This window comes from Gossypium hirsutum, chromosome D06 (genome assembly GCF_007990345.1).
Source record: "Gossypium hirsutum isolate 1008001.06 chromosome D06, Gossypium_hirsutum_v2.1, whole genome shotgun sequence".
Lineage (NCBI taxonomy): Eukaryota > Viridiplantae > Streptophyta > Magnoliopsida > Malvales > Malvaceae > Gossypium > Gossypium hirsutum.
This window is the reverse complement of record NC_053442.1, coordinates 56,537,685-56,551,096: the sequence shown is the minus strand read 5'-3', so window position 1 is coordinate 56,551,096 and position 13,412 is coordinate 56,537,685. Positions and strand designations below refer to the sequence as shown.

The window sequence follows — 13,412 nt, the reverse complement described above, 5'->3', positions numbered from 1 at the left end:
ATAATATACTAATAAATACTAAATCTTCTAGAAAGAAAATATATTTTGTTTAACTTGACTTGCAAGCAATCTCTCATTTTATTTAACAGGAATTTGGGTCACACAATTCTAACATTAACTACATTAATTTCTTTGGTGCAAAAAAAAAATCTAATTTTTATATTTTAAAATGAACAAGAATAACCAAATTTGTCCAATGTTGAAATAGAAATTAAATTCCACGCGAAAGATGATACAATAAAAGTCTCATTCAAATCTAAATAAAATCAAATTCTAAATATTAATCTAAACTTTCTTATTGCTTCAATTCCTACTAAATGACCATTGCATATGTAGATGTATCTTTCATCTTCATTTGACATTTGGCAATTCTAGCAACCCTACATTAACACATTGATGCGAGTCATTACATCAAATCTATTCACCATGTGCATCTAAGTACCGTAGTCAAATTAACCTTGTAACAAATAAAACCAAGAAGTGTACATTTCTTAACAAGCCAAGCATGATAATTGGTACAATTCTTATTTTGATGACTTGTTGGATTACAGATGAAACAACTCTTGATATTGTTTCCTTTTGGACATTGTATTCCCAGCTTCCTTAATTTTATTTCTCCTTTTGTTCTTCTTTTACTTCAAGGTAGTGGCTAAGTGAGCACTTTCTTTTTTCTTTTTTTACTTACTTCAATATTTCCTTTTTTTTCTTTTAACACAATGTGAGATGAATTCATTAAAAAATGCATTTTAAATTAAATAATATTTTTAAAGATTAAATTCAAGATTAGTAAAATTTTGTTTATATATATTATCATTTATAATTCAAATATTTAACATAAAGTATTTTATAATGTGAAATAATTTTATATGAAAGCTTAATTAATTCCAAATAAAAATGTTTTGCAATTGGGTATAGATTTTAGATTGAAGTATGAGTGAATGTGCATATTCGACATTTTAATTCATCATTTAAATGATTTTCTTGTTTTGGTAATATATATATTAAGATTTTTCTTACAGCAAGTTTGGTTGGGGGAATGCATGCGTATTCTCCCTATGCAGCGGGCCCACTAGGAAACGGCCCTTTGGTTCGCTGTAATCCCAATCCCCCCGAATCGGTTACTCCCCTTTACCTTGATTGCGCATAATAGGTAATACGCCCCCTCAGCACCGATTACCCATTCCGCGTTTTTCCTTGTCTGCTATTCCGTTTTTTGCCCTCGTCCTCAACGTTCTGATTCTCGGACGCCTACTTGCACAGGTAATTTCTTTTCCCTTCCACTCACTCTGTAATCAATTATTGTTCATCGTTTCTTTGATTTTCTTCATTTTATCAAGAAGGAGAAATCGATTTCCAGAGGCAATTATTTTTTAATCAAAAGCTTAAAAAATCCTCAAAGCCTCGACCTTTCCCTAGAAAACCAAACGGTAGAAAACAACTAGAGCGGATCACTGCTATGGTTGTGATATAAATCAAAGCGGGTCTGTTTTGTTATTGTTTTTAGCTAAGCAACAATGGCGGGGATAGCAATATTGCTAGATCTATACAGGAAAAACCCAAGCTTTTGCTCTCAACCAAGCTTCCACTCTTCTGGGTTCTTCTCTGCCTCAGCTGCCGCCACATCAGCCGCCGCTACTGTCTTTGCTGGAACCCCTTTTGCCTCCAGGTTCCTTTTTGGGTATGTTCATATCTGTGTATTTCTGTGGTTCTTTTGTTATTTGCTTGGTTGACAGTGGTGATTAGCAGAACCATTTTGGCTGTTGATGGTATTTAGGCAAACGTATCAGTGGTCCTCTCATCGTCCGTATGTGTATGCACGAGTCATGACTGAATTTGATGCTCGGTGAACAGTGATAATTTGATTGGACTGGATAATGGTTGTTCATTGAATTTAGGCAATTGGGTTTTTTTTTTTCGGTTTCATATACATTTTTCATGTGTACATGTATGATGTATTTTCTGAAGGCTACATGCCTTCATCTGTGCGTGTAAGAATGCCTGTATTTGCTTTGGTTATTGGTAAATGGACAGCGCTGAGGATTGGGTTTATGTTAGAATAGTTCAATAGTTTCAAATTTTGGTTATTGTTACTGTACTAGGCAACTCATTTGGTTATAACTGCTTAGTAAATTATTGATGTAAATGTGTGACATGTTTGTGCATAAATTTGACACTGTTAGCCTAGTAATTGTGCTGCAGGAATCCCAAGGTTTCTCATTGTGATGCTGCTGCGGCATTCCCTGAAGATTACATTTCAAATGTACAAAGATTATCTGAAGATATTGTTAAGAATGTCAAGAACTTAAAAAATGATGCTCTCAAATACGCTGTGAAGGAGTATAAGGTTGAATTGAAGCCTCTTTATTCAGCTTTTGAGTTGAGGCTATTTGCTATGACAACTTTGAGATCATTTCTGATGTTCTATTTGCCACTGTTGGAGCCTGCCACAAACGTAGAAGAGGATGATGAAGATTTCCTGCAGGACACTCCTAAAGAACAACATGTGGATTTAGTTGTTCCCTTTAAAAAGTCGGTGAAGCAAATAATCCGTGAGGTGAGTTATTTTCTTTTGGTCTTTCCCTTGATATCCTGAAATCTGCAGATTGCTTGATACTGTTCATCTGCCTCTCTCTTTATTGTTCCTAGCTTACATGAAGTCTTCTTATGTTCTTTCAACAAGTGATAAGCAAAAAGCCAGATATTTGTATAATTCATCAATGTAAGCAATTAAAGTTAATAAACATATACGGAGTTAATATTTACACATAACAAATATGTTCGGTTCTTCTTTTAGTGGTGTTCATCAAATCTAAGCTCCAGACCAAAGTCTTTTTGTTGTAGATTGTTGGATCTCCATATTTGAACCACATTGCTCTCCAATTGAGACAATCGTTTGCTGTTTTAACTTTTAAGGAATATCTGAACTTCATTATGTTTTATGACTACTCAGACCACTGTTGTAACGACGAGACGGGTTCTTGAAAGACTTGCTGTTATTTATGTTTCACAGCGCATGGCGTGGAAACTCCTTAAAGGTACTTTCTGTCTGTTATTCTGCAAAGTCATGCTAGTGGGTCAGTGGTTGTTCTTTATCTTGCCTGTGAATTAAAAGGGAAAAGAAATGCTGTTACTCTCACTATTATAATATAAATATTCTTCGAATATTGAAATACATTTCAATATTATTCAGTGTTGTTAAGGGCACAAGGCCCACTCTAAGCTCCAAAACCCTTATATTGCCTCAGGCACAAAGTGCAAAAATAGCTCTAGCCTGAGTGAAGTAAAGCACAATATGTATATGTGTGAGACTCTTTGATAATTTAATTCCATTTTCATTTGGTTGTCCTTATATTGCCTCAGGCACAAAGTGCAAAAATAGCTCTAGCCGTTTGGATTGTATCTGGTTATCCTAGGAAAAAGTGAAGAGAGCAAGTATCTGTCTGAAAATGAACCAATCTATTCAGTGTCTGAAAATTAATGACATGGAATCCACCTTCATTCGGCGGTTGCTGGGAAATAAATTGCAAAGCTGAGGCAAATGGATGAATTTTCATATCAGCTCCATGGCAAAGTCAGTCATCCAATCCACACTAATGCCATTTGAAGCAGCTTGCTGGTATTGAAATTGAAGGACAACAAACGTGAATGATGGAGTTTCCAACAATTGAAATGGGAAAAAGAAAAGTTGAATTGTTTTGATCAACATGCATCATGGATGACATATGAAATATTTTTTATTATTAATTCTGAATGGAACACAGAGGGTGCCTTCTCTGAGCTTTAACAGCCATGCTTATGTATTTATTTATGTTTATTTGACCCTGTTGGTTTGATTCATCATTTTGTGAAGAAATTCAATGGTAATGTTGTAACCTTTTGATATTGTAAAATTTTATAACATATGGATTATGACATATAAATTAATGAAATCATGTAACCTTTTGTTAATATTTGAATATTATATTTATGCAAAATATAATTCTCAAGTTATTTTTTACTTTTAATTTTTTTTGTAGAATAATTAAATTATTTTATTCACTAATGATATTGCGGTTTAAAAATAATAAATGAGATTAAATATTTTTATATTATTATATATTATGATTTTAGTAAATTAATATAAGAATAATTATATTTAGAATTTTATTAAATTATATATTTTTGTTAAATTATATTTAATAATAATAATTTTAAATTATTTATTATTTATATTAATAATCTTATTAAAATTTAATAACAATAACAATAAATCATCTACCTAAAAAAAATTATGCTAAGGGTATTCTAGTCATTTTAGTTTTTTCCTTATGCTATTACGCCTCTATTCCATTACGCCTCTATTCCAATACAGCGAACCAAACGTGCTGTTAGTTTCTCGTATGAATCACAAATAGGTACGTGTTTTATACACATCAATTAAAATTAAAATTAATCAAATAATAACATTTTATATTCTAAATTAAAATTGTTTTTTATATACTTTTTTTAGTACAAAGATGATTCAAATCTAAATTATTTTTTTGGGAAAATGAACACTCGATAAATATATCACAATTTGAGTTCAACTTTTTTATATTATAATGTTTCAAACCAACAAAATGAGATAAATTGAAAAAAAAATGAGAAACTAATTTTTTGATATAAAATATGAGAAAATATCAAAAAAAGAAAGTTCTATGAAAACATACTTAAAACTTACCTACACATAAAAAAACTATATTAATACAAAATAAACAATAAAAAATCAAAGATACAAAAATTTCGAGGGAAACTACAAAAATACCACTAAATTTTGGTGAAATTTCTTGTTTTACCATTAAACTATGAAAAGTTACATTTTAGTCTCTAAAGTTATCGACTTTTAACGTTTTGGTCACTTATCTGTTAATGACAATTACAGCCTTGACGGTAAAATGAGGTGGCATATTAATTCAAGTTTTAATATCCAATTTGATCCCTGAACTATAGCTAAAACATTTGATTTGGACTTTTACAACATTTTTAACAATAATTATGAAAAATATTAAAAATTGTAAAGAAAATATCTTAAAAAATCTAAAAAAATTTTATTTATTATTTGAAATTATAAAAATATTTTTAAAATTATAATTATATAAATAAATAAAAAATTATCCTTTTCTTTCTTTTCCTTCTATCCCGATGGGTAGTTCTCATTAGGCCTATTCATGGGCAAGGCTATCTGTCCAAACCGGAAAATTTGTCGAAATTTGAAAAGGTTTGGGCAAAAATATTAAGATAAAAAAATGGGTTTGAGCAAAAAAAACAAGTCTGTTTAAAATATGGGCTAAGCTCGGACTTGAACATTTAAAGCCCAAACCTGATCAACTTTTAAGTTTGTAATGTTTTATATTATATAATATTTTTATATATTATGTAATTTATAAACATAAAAAATTCAATCTATATTACTATAGTGTAAACATTAAAAATTGTTAAAGGTAACTAAATATAAAATTTTAATAAATAAAAAATATATAAAATCATTAAATGTGAGATTAAAAATAATATAAATATATTTTTTAAAACTTTTAAAAAATAATATGGGTCTAAAATGGGTTTGCGTTAGCTATTTACAAATATAGGAAGATTTAGACAAAATCTTAAACTCATATTTCGAGTTAAACTAAAATTAAACAAGTATAAAATATATTAATATTTCATGTTATACATAGGGAACACGTATCATTTTGTTAGGTGTCCATATCAGTAAAAACATGCATGCATCTTATTTTTAACTAAGGGTGAGTTTGGATGGGCGGTGCGTTTACCTGCGGTTAGTGTAAAAACGGCAGTGGCGGTGAGATTAGATACTGTAGCGATACTGTAGCGTGAGACAAAAAGTAAACTAAACGCACCGCACCCAATCGCCCATCCAAACCCATCGTAAGTAATAGATATCACTGAAAACTATAATTCACCAAATTATAATTGTACGAAAATGAAAAAGAAAACCCCGCAAATCAATTTTTATCAATCGAAAATTCACAAAATTGAAAATTGAAAATAAAACCTTGAAATTTCAAACCTAAATTCAATATGATTTAACATGTGTATGACCGAAACACTAAATCTATATATTAAATTTATAAAATATTAAAAATAAATTATTTAAACAAAAAATCAATTCACTCTCAATTATTTGACATTACGAAACTCAAATGCCACTTTTTAAAATTGTAAAACGCTAATATAAAATTTAATAAACTAGGATATGCCATGTCAAATTATTAAGAATAAAAACTAGATGCGACAGCATATCTTGTAGTTTTAATTTTCCAAAGTAACATACAAGTATTTTAAAGAAGGGGGGATGGGACATATATATATAATTTGGGAACTATAACCTTACTATGCACATTAACCTCAATTTTTTATCAGCTTATCATCTATTTTGCCCCTGTTTTTATTTAATAACTGAAGTTGATTATTTTTTATTTAACTAATATTTTATGATACTAAATAATAACATATAATTATTTTTATTATATATGTGATATCTATATTATCCAACAATATAATATAAAATTGTATATTTAAAATATCAATATAGCTTTATAAAAAGAAGTTTTATAAAAAATATTAATATTAATATTTTGTATGTTTAAAAAATATTAATATTAACCGATTAAGTCTTAGTTTGATTGGCATTGATATTGTTGCCAGTGCAGGAGAACGTGGATTCAAGTGTGCCGGAACACATTTCTCTTCCTATTTAAAAGTTGAGAGAGATTATAGATAATCTTAAGCCATTGTATCAAAAAAATTAACATGAATTCCTAAACTATGATGAGAGGCATATTTCTAGTATTGTCGCAAAAAGTAGGCAGAGGCCTTATGTCAGAAGGCAATTAACCTCTAATAGAATAAGTAGTGCTACACCTGATTATATCCTTAAAGTCTAAGTATTATCTCATTCCAATCTTGCGATGCCCTTGTCATGAACTCTTCTATCATGATTGATTTAAACTGTCAATCCAACTTATTAAAGCATTTGGCATGAAACACACAATATGAAATCGAGCAGTCAAGGGTCACTTTGATACTATATTCAAATTGTGTGTACAACTTTTAAAATACTCGACATAAAATCGAGTTGTTAAGGGTCACTTAGATAGGAGGCCATTATCCTTTTTCTAAATGACATGTCTAATAGGATATATGCAACTAGTTAAATGGTTTGAGACTTGCCACTTGGTAAACTAAGATGATTGTAGTTTTAGTGTTTGATAATAGTTAATTATTCAATTTAAGTTTTTAACATTGATTAATAGTAAAATTATATTTTAGGCATTCTAAAAATTAAAAAAAAATTCAATTTAGGTTTTCTTAACAAAATTCTTTAACCCCATCAAAATAATTTTTGATTCCATCCCTGGATATTTTAATAGAATATAAAATTTCACCTTGATTTAACTTGTATATAAAAATTTTAAAAACTCTTAAAATAGGTCTAATTTAATTATTTTAGGATATAAATATAATTTTAATTTGGTAACACGTATTTAGTGATTAGAATGGAAGGCTTAGCATAGGGTTCATTATGTAATTAATCCTAACAAAAGCAATTTGATTGGTTCGTATCAACCACGCGCGTTCTGATTCGTGTTGGATTTGTCATTTTAAAAAAACGTATAAGTACGATAATATTTTGTACGCCATTAATCTCTTCATTCGGTTCTTCTTTTTGTTTCTTTCAAAAACCAAATCTCTGTTTCGATCTTCAAAGCCCCCCCAATCCATAGTGAAAATCAAATAAACAATTTGATCCAATTAGTCTTTCTTGGGTTAAATTTTATTGCTATTATAGAAATTTCAAAAAAAAAAAAAAAACCCTCAATGGCTCAAGCTATTGAAGAATGGTATAAGCAGATGCCCGTCATCACCCGTTCTTATCTCACAGCTGCTGTAGCTATCACTATTGGCTGTTCTCTCGAAGTATGCCTCTTTTTTTTTATTATATGTGTTTTTATTTTCTCTTTTCGGATTTTCTTTTTCAATCTGGGCAATGGGATTGCGATTTTGCCCTTTCAATTTTCAATGATTTAGGCATGCTTTTTCAAGTCTTTATGCGAATGGGTATAATTATTTTAGACTGATTTGATCTGCGTTTATCTCAATGTCGTGAATTTAGTGATTCCCATTGGATTTGATCCATGGGTTTCTATTCATGTTTTATAGTTGGAAATTTGGGCAGGCAAAGTTGGCGATATATGATTGATTTTCCCGTCTTGATTTTGAGAAGAATATAGAACATGTTTGCATTGTTGTGCTAATCTGATTTAGTTTTCTTTTGCAGATAATATCACCTTATCATCTGTACTTGAACCCTAAACTTGTGGTTAAGCATTATCAATTCTGGCGCCTAATTACTAACTTCCTGTACTTCCGCAAGATGGGTAAATTTCATGTCCTTTTTATGTCTGAATGTCATGAAATCTCGGGTTTGTAATTTCTTTTGCCATGGAACGATGTTATATAATTTGTCGTGGATGTTTTTGCTTAAATATGTAAAAGTTTCCTGTTCTTTTAAAAGCTTGAATAAGTGTAGATAAAAGTAAAAAGGAGTATGCTTTAAAGACAACAATAACTTCAGATCAGCCTTCCTTTTATATGCTTTCTTCCGAGTTTAAACCATCAATGAGATTAAAGATATTTAAAGTTGGCATTGCTTATCCAGGCATATCTGTATGATTAGGATTGAAGCTAGTACACTCAAATTGTCGAGCACCTTTAACATGGTATCCGTTTATATGCCAGATTTGGATTTCATGTTTCACATGTTCTTTCTCGCCCGATACTGCAAACTTCTTGAAGAGAACACATTCAGGGGAAGGACTGCAGATTTTTTTTACATGCTTTTGTTTGGAGCTTCTGTCTTAACTGGCATTGTGCTTATAGGAGGAATGATACCTTATCTGTCGGCATCATTTGCCCGAATCATATTTCTAAGCAATTCATTGACATTCATGATGGTAAGCCGATCTGCCTTTGTTTACGTGCAAAATTTGTTTTATTTTGTAGTTTATGATCTCTGTTAATAGCCATTTGGAAGCCATCTTATTTACTACAACTTGTAGGTTTATGTATGGAGCAAACAGAATCCTTTTATACATATGAGTTTTCTGGGTCTTTTTACCTTCACAGCAGCTTACTTGCCCTGGGTGAGTGCTTCAATTCACTCCATCCTTTTTTTATGATTATTATTGCTCTTGATTATGCATTTTCTATTTCAAAGTATTTAAAGCTTTTCAAAAAAAGAAATGTGGTTATTGGTGGAATTTTCCATTTGGAGAAAGTTCAGCCTTCTTTTTGCATTTTTGGGTTTTATCATACTTGATCTAGTTGTTGAGTATAATTACTTCTTTTCCTTGTATGTCTTTTAGGTGCTTTTGGGATTCTCTGTTCTTGTTGGTGCTAGTGCTTGGGTGGATCTGCTGGTGTGTTCCTATTTCCAGAGCCTGCTTTAATGTTGGGATTAGTATTGTTTGTATGAATTCTCTGCATATATCTGAAATCCATGTACGTTCACTGAAGTGACTACAAGGCACAAGCTATACTAGTATAATTAAGCTTTTCATAATAGCCATATATCGTCACTGCTGGATCGGTCTTGTTGTGAGTAGTGTGGAAAAGGAAAGTGTTAGGATTTGGGGGGAGTAAGTTGCTTGGTCTCATCCGCTGGGTGATAACCGAGAGACTCCCCTATAATTATGCAATGGTCCTAGACTTCCCCCGGTTCTTGTCCCACGCTTCAGATTCTCAATGCGGCCATGTTTAATTTTTGCATGCCATCTCTTTGTTAAACTAAATATTTTTGTTAATCCAGGGAATGATAGCTGGTCATGCATACTATTTTCTTGAAGATGTATATCCCCGAATGACTGGTCGCAGACCCCTAAAGACTCCATCTCTCATCAAAGCGCTGTTTGCAGATGAGGATGTAGTGGTAGCACAGCCGGAAAATGTGAGATTTGCTCCACCACCTGCAGAGGAACTTCACAGGGATTAATCTGCCGTATGGAAACTAGACCAACGAAGTGTACCTTGGTGGGGTTGATCTCTGCTTGGACATGACAATTGCCTACAAAAGTGTAGTTTGCCCCTTCGTAAAAGCGTTCAAGCTTACATTGCTAATCATGAAAACAATATATCTTGATTCGCATTAGAGGTTAGCTATGTGTATATGACCTACTACAGTTTTGCTGATTTGGAGATTTGAGTTTTGTAATTTTATACCTACACTGAGTGCTTTTGGTTGGTATATGATGCCCTTTGTGCATCTGCTATGACCCAAGCAGCATTTACTCACAAATTTAATGTTTTACCCCTTTTCGTGGCGGAACTCTGATCTTATTGCCTTAGTGGCTTTGGTTTAGTTTATTGGTGACCTCTGTTACATGAACCAAAATGAACCCTGAACTTGTGCAAATTATAGGGGAAAAAATGCCTACCACAAAGCTGACATAGTGGCAACTAGTTGATTGATGTACCATGTTATTGGAAGACGGTTAACATGATTTTAGGCATGTTTGAAGGGAATATTAAGAGTCCCAATGATAAAATGTAATTTGGGGTTAATTTAAAAGTTTTAGCTACTTGGTCGTCGCTTTTGTTGCACCCACCGCATGAAAAACAATTGAAAGCAGGAAAACAGTAGCACTAATCAACCCAATAAGCACTCCAATTAGTACATTGGAGATTATCTTTAAACCAATTTAGGGTAAAATAATGTTTTACAAGCAGAGAACGTCCTTAATGAGCTCTTACGTGTGGGGTTTTTAAATAGGAAAATATTTGGCTTGATTTTAATCTGAATGCAAACAAAAGTCACTATAGGTTTCTATCTAATCAGAAAGGATCTCTAAATTCATGCATACTACACTGTTCAGATTATTAATTTGCCTAAGATATAGGTACAATACTCAAACAGATTGTGAACAAAGACACTGCTGTTTGACTTGAATCCAAGAGTAGCTTCAAGTGCAATAAGTCGTATAGTTTTGAAGCTAAGCGCAAGGTTTGGTCAAAAATGAAAAACTTATCATAAAGCACCTAATAAGGAAGCTGGTGAAACAAATGAGACTTAACAGATCCACCCTACAGAAATCCAAAATACTAAAGGCTTATTAAGTCCTACAACAACAAACAAAGACTTTTCTAGTGCATACACTAGGCTATATAATGCCAAGTTAACAAACCAAGAAATTAGCAGGGACTTAGAATGAACATTAAACTTATGCCATTTTAGAATGTTACTGGAAATTAAGGAAAATACTTCATGGACAGGAGCCTCCTCTTTAGATTGAGAGTTATTTATACTTTACTATCACTAAAGAAAGGCACTATTTTATGTTAATGAACAACAGGATCCGTGGCGCAATGGTAGCGCGTCTGACACCAGATCAGAAGGTTGCGTGTTCGATTCACGTCGGGTTCAATTTCCCATTAATAAGAGATCCATACTTTTTTGTACTGAAATGAGAAACGAAGACTGCATGAGAATTGCTTCTTGAAATAGTGAAAAACATCCCCTCCCATACTTGTTGAACCAAATGCCCTGGAATCATTTCCATCAAACACCAGGAACAATTGACTTACATATATATATCTATATCTATATCTATATCTATATCAAACAGATGGTGAGCAGTTGAACACTGCTGTACAAGAGTTTGGAACCTAAAGCAAAGCACCTAACAAGGAAGCAGGTGGAACAATTGACTCTTCCAACAGATCCACCCACCTTGTAAAGTCCTACAACAACAAACAATGTCCCGGGACAATACCGTTTTTTCTAAAAACTATGTTTGACTGCATCTGCATATGTATCCTACCACCTTCCATTTCCTGGCATGACACATACACTAGGCTATATGGTGTGAAGTAAAAAACCAATAAATTAGCAGAGACTTAGAATGCACATTAAACTTATGCAATGTTAAAATTTTACTGGAAATTAACGAAAATACCTCATGGAGCTTCTACCTTCTGATTCACAGATACTACAAAATGAGTTTTTCAAAATAAATGAACCCCTATAAGAGCAGCAGGATCCGTGGCGCAATGGTAGCGCGTCTGACTCCAGATCAGAAGGTTGCGTGTTCGATTCACGTCGGGTTCAATTCCCACCTTAAATCCTTATCCCACCCTTTTCTTTTGAATTTGGGATGAAATCGCTTTGTCCAAGGACTTTACGAGCAGATTTAAGTTTATCCAGAGATGGGAAGGTAAGCAAGGTGTCCTACAGTTTTTCATTTACACCATCAATTTTGGAACCCAATCAGGCCTTTTGTATTGGAATGAAAGATGAAAATTGCACTTCTCTCATTAATTCGTTTGTTGAATTAGTAAAAAACATATATTCTCTGAAACTTATTCGATGAAATGTTGTGGAAGAATCATTTCCTTTAAACACCAGGTTTAGTTTATTGGATAAACTATCATGGCACCAAGGTTAATTGTAAACAATATAAAATCTTGATTGTATGTAGTACCTATGAAACTTTAGTCTCATGCAGCATTAGTTACTTTATTGCATGTATGTTCCTAAAGTGAAGCGGTAGTAATGTCATATTCCTTTGCTTGTGAGTAGAATTGTGGTGCATTCTCACAATTATCTTGTCTTGCTTAATTGTTTCTGTCGCTTTTATTGCAAGATGGAGCAGGCCTTTTACAAGCAACCACTAACCTCCTTTGGCTCCACATCCGGTTTTCCTTTCTTCCACATCTACAGCTATATGCTCACACACCCTAGGAACTCATCAACTCTGCTCTCTTTCTCCATATGCAATGGTAGAACCTACTGTTGTGGTGGCAGCCACTAACCAACCGTCGATGTGCATATGTCATCAAGTATATAAGCTGTTAAGGAAAATACCTGATGGAGCCTCTTCCTTTTGATTCAGAGCTACCAATGATTTACTACTATGGAATCAACTAAAATGATATATTTCAAAAGAGTACAGCAGGATCCGTGGCGCAATGGTAGCGCGTCTGACTCCAGATCAGAAGGTTGCGTGTTCGATTCACGTCGGGTTCAAATCCCCATAAAACTGTGATCCAACTTTTTGTTTTCTGCTGTCAAAAGGGAATGAAGCCGAGGCAAATGAAGTCGTCCACAATTGTCACTTGGATGAGAGTGTCTCATATATCACCTGCAAGTTTACGGAAAAAGCATCGTAGTATTAGAAATATTAATTATGCAAGTTGTGTCTGCAGGGAATTGAACCAACAACCAAAGTTTAAATGCCTCATTTTGCAGATCATATTTACATCAACCGAGGCATTCCTTAAGGGAGATAAAACTCTCGAGTGGGACAATACCTACTGTTGAGGGTCCCCTCAACAGGCTTTTTGTTTTTTTGGCATTGAAATGAAAATGAACAGTGTAG

At 32.7% G+C, this 13,412-nt stretch overlaps 2 protein-coding genes and 3 non-coding genes across 10 annotated transcripts; all 5 read left to right on the top strand.

The window, feature by feature from the left end:
- The first annotated feature begins 1,024 nt into the window (after positions 1 to 1,024).
- On the top strand, positions 1,025 to 3,948 carry LOC107901950 (uncharacterized). Of its 5 annotated transcripts, none has more exons than XR_005914964.1 (5): positions 1,025 to 1,678; positions 2,200 to 2,554; positions 2,647 to 2,719; positions 2,951 to 3,035; positions 3,361 to 3,469. XR_005914964.1 is itself a non-coding variant. In XM_016828138.2 (4 exons), exons 1-4 carry the CDS (start codon positions 1,515 to 1,517, stop codon positions 3,314 to 3,316), a joined length of 675 nt encoding a protein of 224 aa, XP_016683627.1. In that variant the 5' UTR covers positions 1,027 to 1,514; the 3' UTR covers positions 3,317 to 3,349. The 5 variants fall into 5 exon arrangements, 3 of the variants coding, with proteins under 3 accessions (XP_040951856.1, XP_016683627.1, XP_040951855.1); XR_005914963.1 differs by lacking the exon at positions 3,361 to 3,469 and adding an exon at positions 3,246 to 3,349; XM_016828138.2 differs by lacking the exons at positions 2,647 to 2,719; positions 3,361 to 3,469 and adding an exon at positions 3,246 to 3,349 and having other exon boundaries at positions 1,027 to 1,678.
- Positions 3,949 to 7,671: 3,723 nt separating this feature from the next.
- On the top strand, positions 7,672 to 10,363 carry LOC107901949 (derlin-2.2). Of its 2 annotated transcripts, XM_016828136.2 has the most exons (6): positions 7,672 to 7,956; positions 8,318 to 8,417; positions 8,779 to 8,993; positions 9,099 to 9,182; positions 9,405 to 9,458; positions 9,848 to 10,363. In XM_016828136.2, the coding sequence occupies exons 1-6, from the start codon at positions 7,858 to 7,860 to the stop codon at positions 10,028 to 10,030; spliced, it is 735 nt and encodes a 244-aa protein (XP_016683625.1). In that variant the 5' UTR covers positions 7,672 to 7,857; the 3' UTR covers positions 10,031 to 10,363. The 2 variants fall into 2 exon arrangements, with proteins under 2 accessions (XP_016683625.1, XP_040951854.1); XM_041095920.1 differs by lacking the exon at positions 9,405 to 9,458 and having other exon boundaries at positions 7,687 to 7,956.
- A 1,023-nt stretch (positions 10,364 to 11,386) lies between these two features.
- On the top strand, positions 11,387 to 11,458 carry TRNAW-CCA (transfer RNA tryptophan (anticodon CCA)). The gene has a single exon. It is a non-coding gene; the product is annotated as a tRNA-Trp (tRNA).
- Positions 11,459 to 12,070: 612 nt separating this feature from the next.
- TRNAW-CCA (transfer RNA tryptophan (anticodon CCA)) lies at positions 12,071 to 12,142 on the top strand. Its single transcript has one exon. It is a non-coding gene; the product is annotated as a tRNA-Trp (tRNA).
- An 846-nt stretch (positions 12,143 to 12,988) lies between these two features.
- On the top strand, positions 12,989 to 13,060 carry TRNAW-CCA (transfer RNA tryptophan (anticodon CCA)). Its single transcript has one exon. It is a non-coding gene; the product is annotated as a tRNA-Trp (tRNA).
- The last annotated feature ends 352 nt before the right edge of the window (positions 13,061 to 13,412 follow it).

Bases quoted from the DNA above. Each gene is read 5' to 3' on its own strand.
- LOC107901949 (XM_016828136.2), top strand. From the start codon at position 7,858: ATGGCTCAAGCTATTGAAGAATGGTATAAGCAGATGCCCGTCATCACC. The intron at 8,994-9,098 runs GTAAGCCGATCT...TACAACTTGTAG, and splicing joins ATTCATTGACATTCATGATG to GTTTATGTATGGAGCAAACA. The intron at 9,183-9,404 runs GTGAGTGCTTCA...TATGTCTTTTAG, and splicing joins CAGCAGCTTACTTGCCCTGG to GTGCTTTTGGGATTCTCTGT.
- LOC107901950 (XM_016828138.2), top strand. From the start codon at position 1,515: ATGGCGGGGATAGCAATATTGCTAGATCTATACAGGAAAAACCCAAGC. The intron at 1,679-2,199 runs GTATGTTCATAT...ATTGTGCTGCAG, and splicing joins GCCTCCAGGTTCCTTTTTGG to GAATCCCAAGGTTTCTCATT. The intron at 2,555-2,950 runs GTGAGTTATTTT...ATGACTACTCAG, and splicing joins TGAAGCAAATAATCCGTGAG to ACCACTGTTGTAACGACGAG.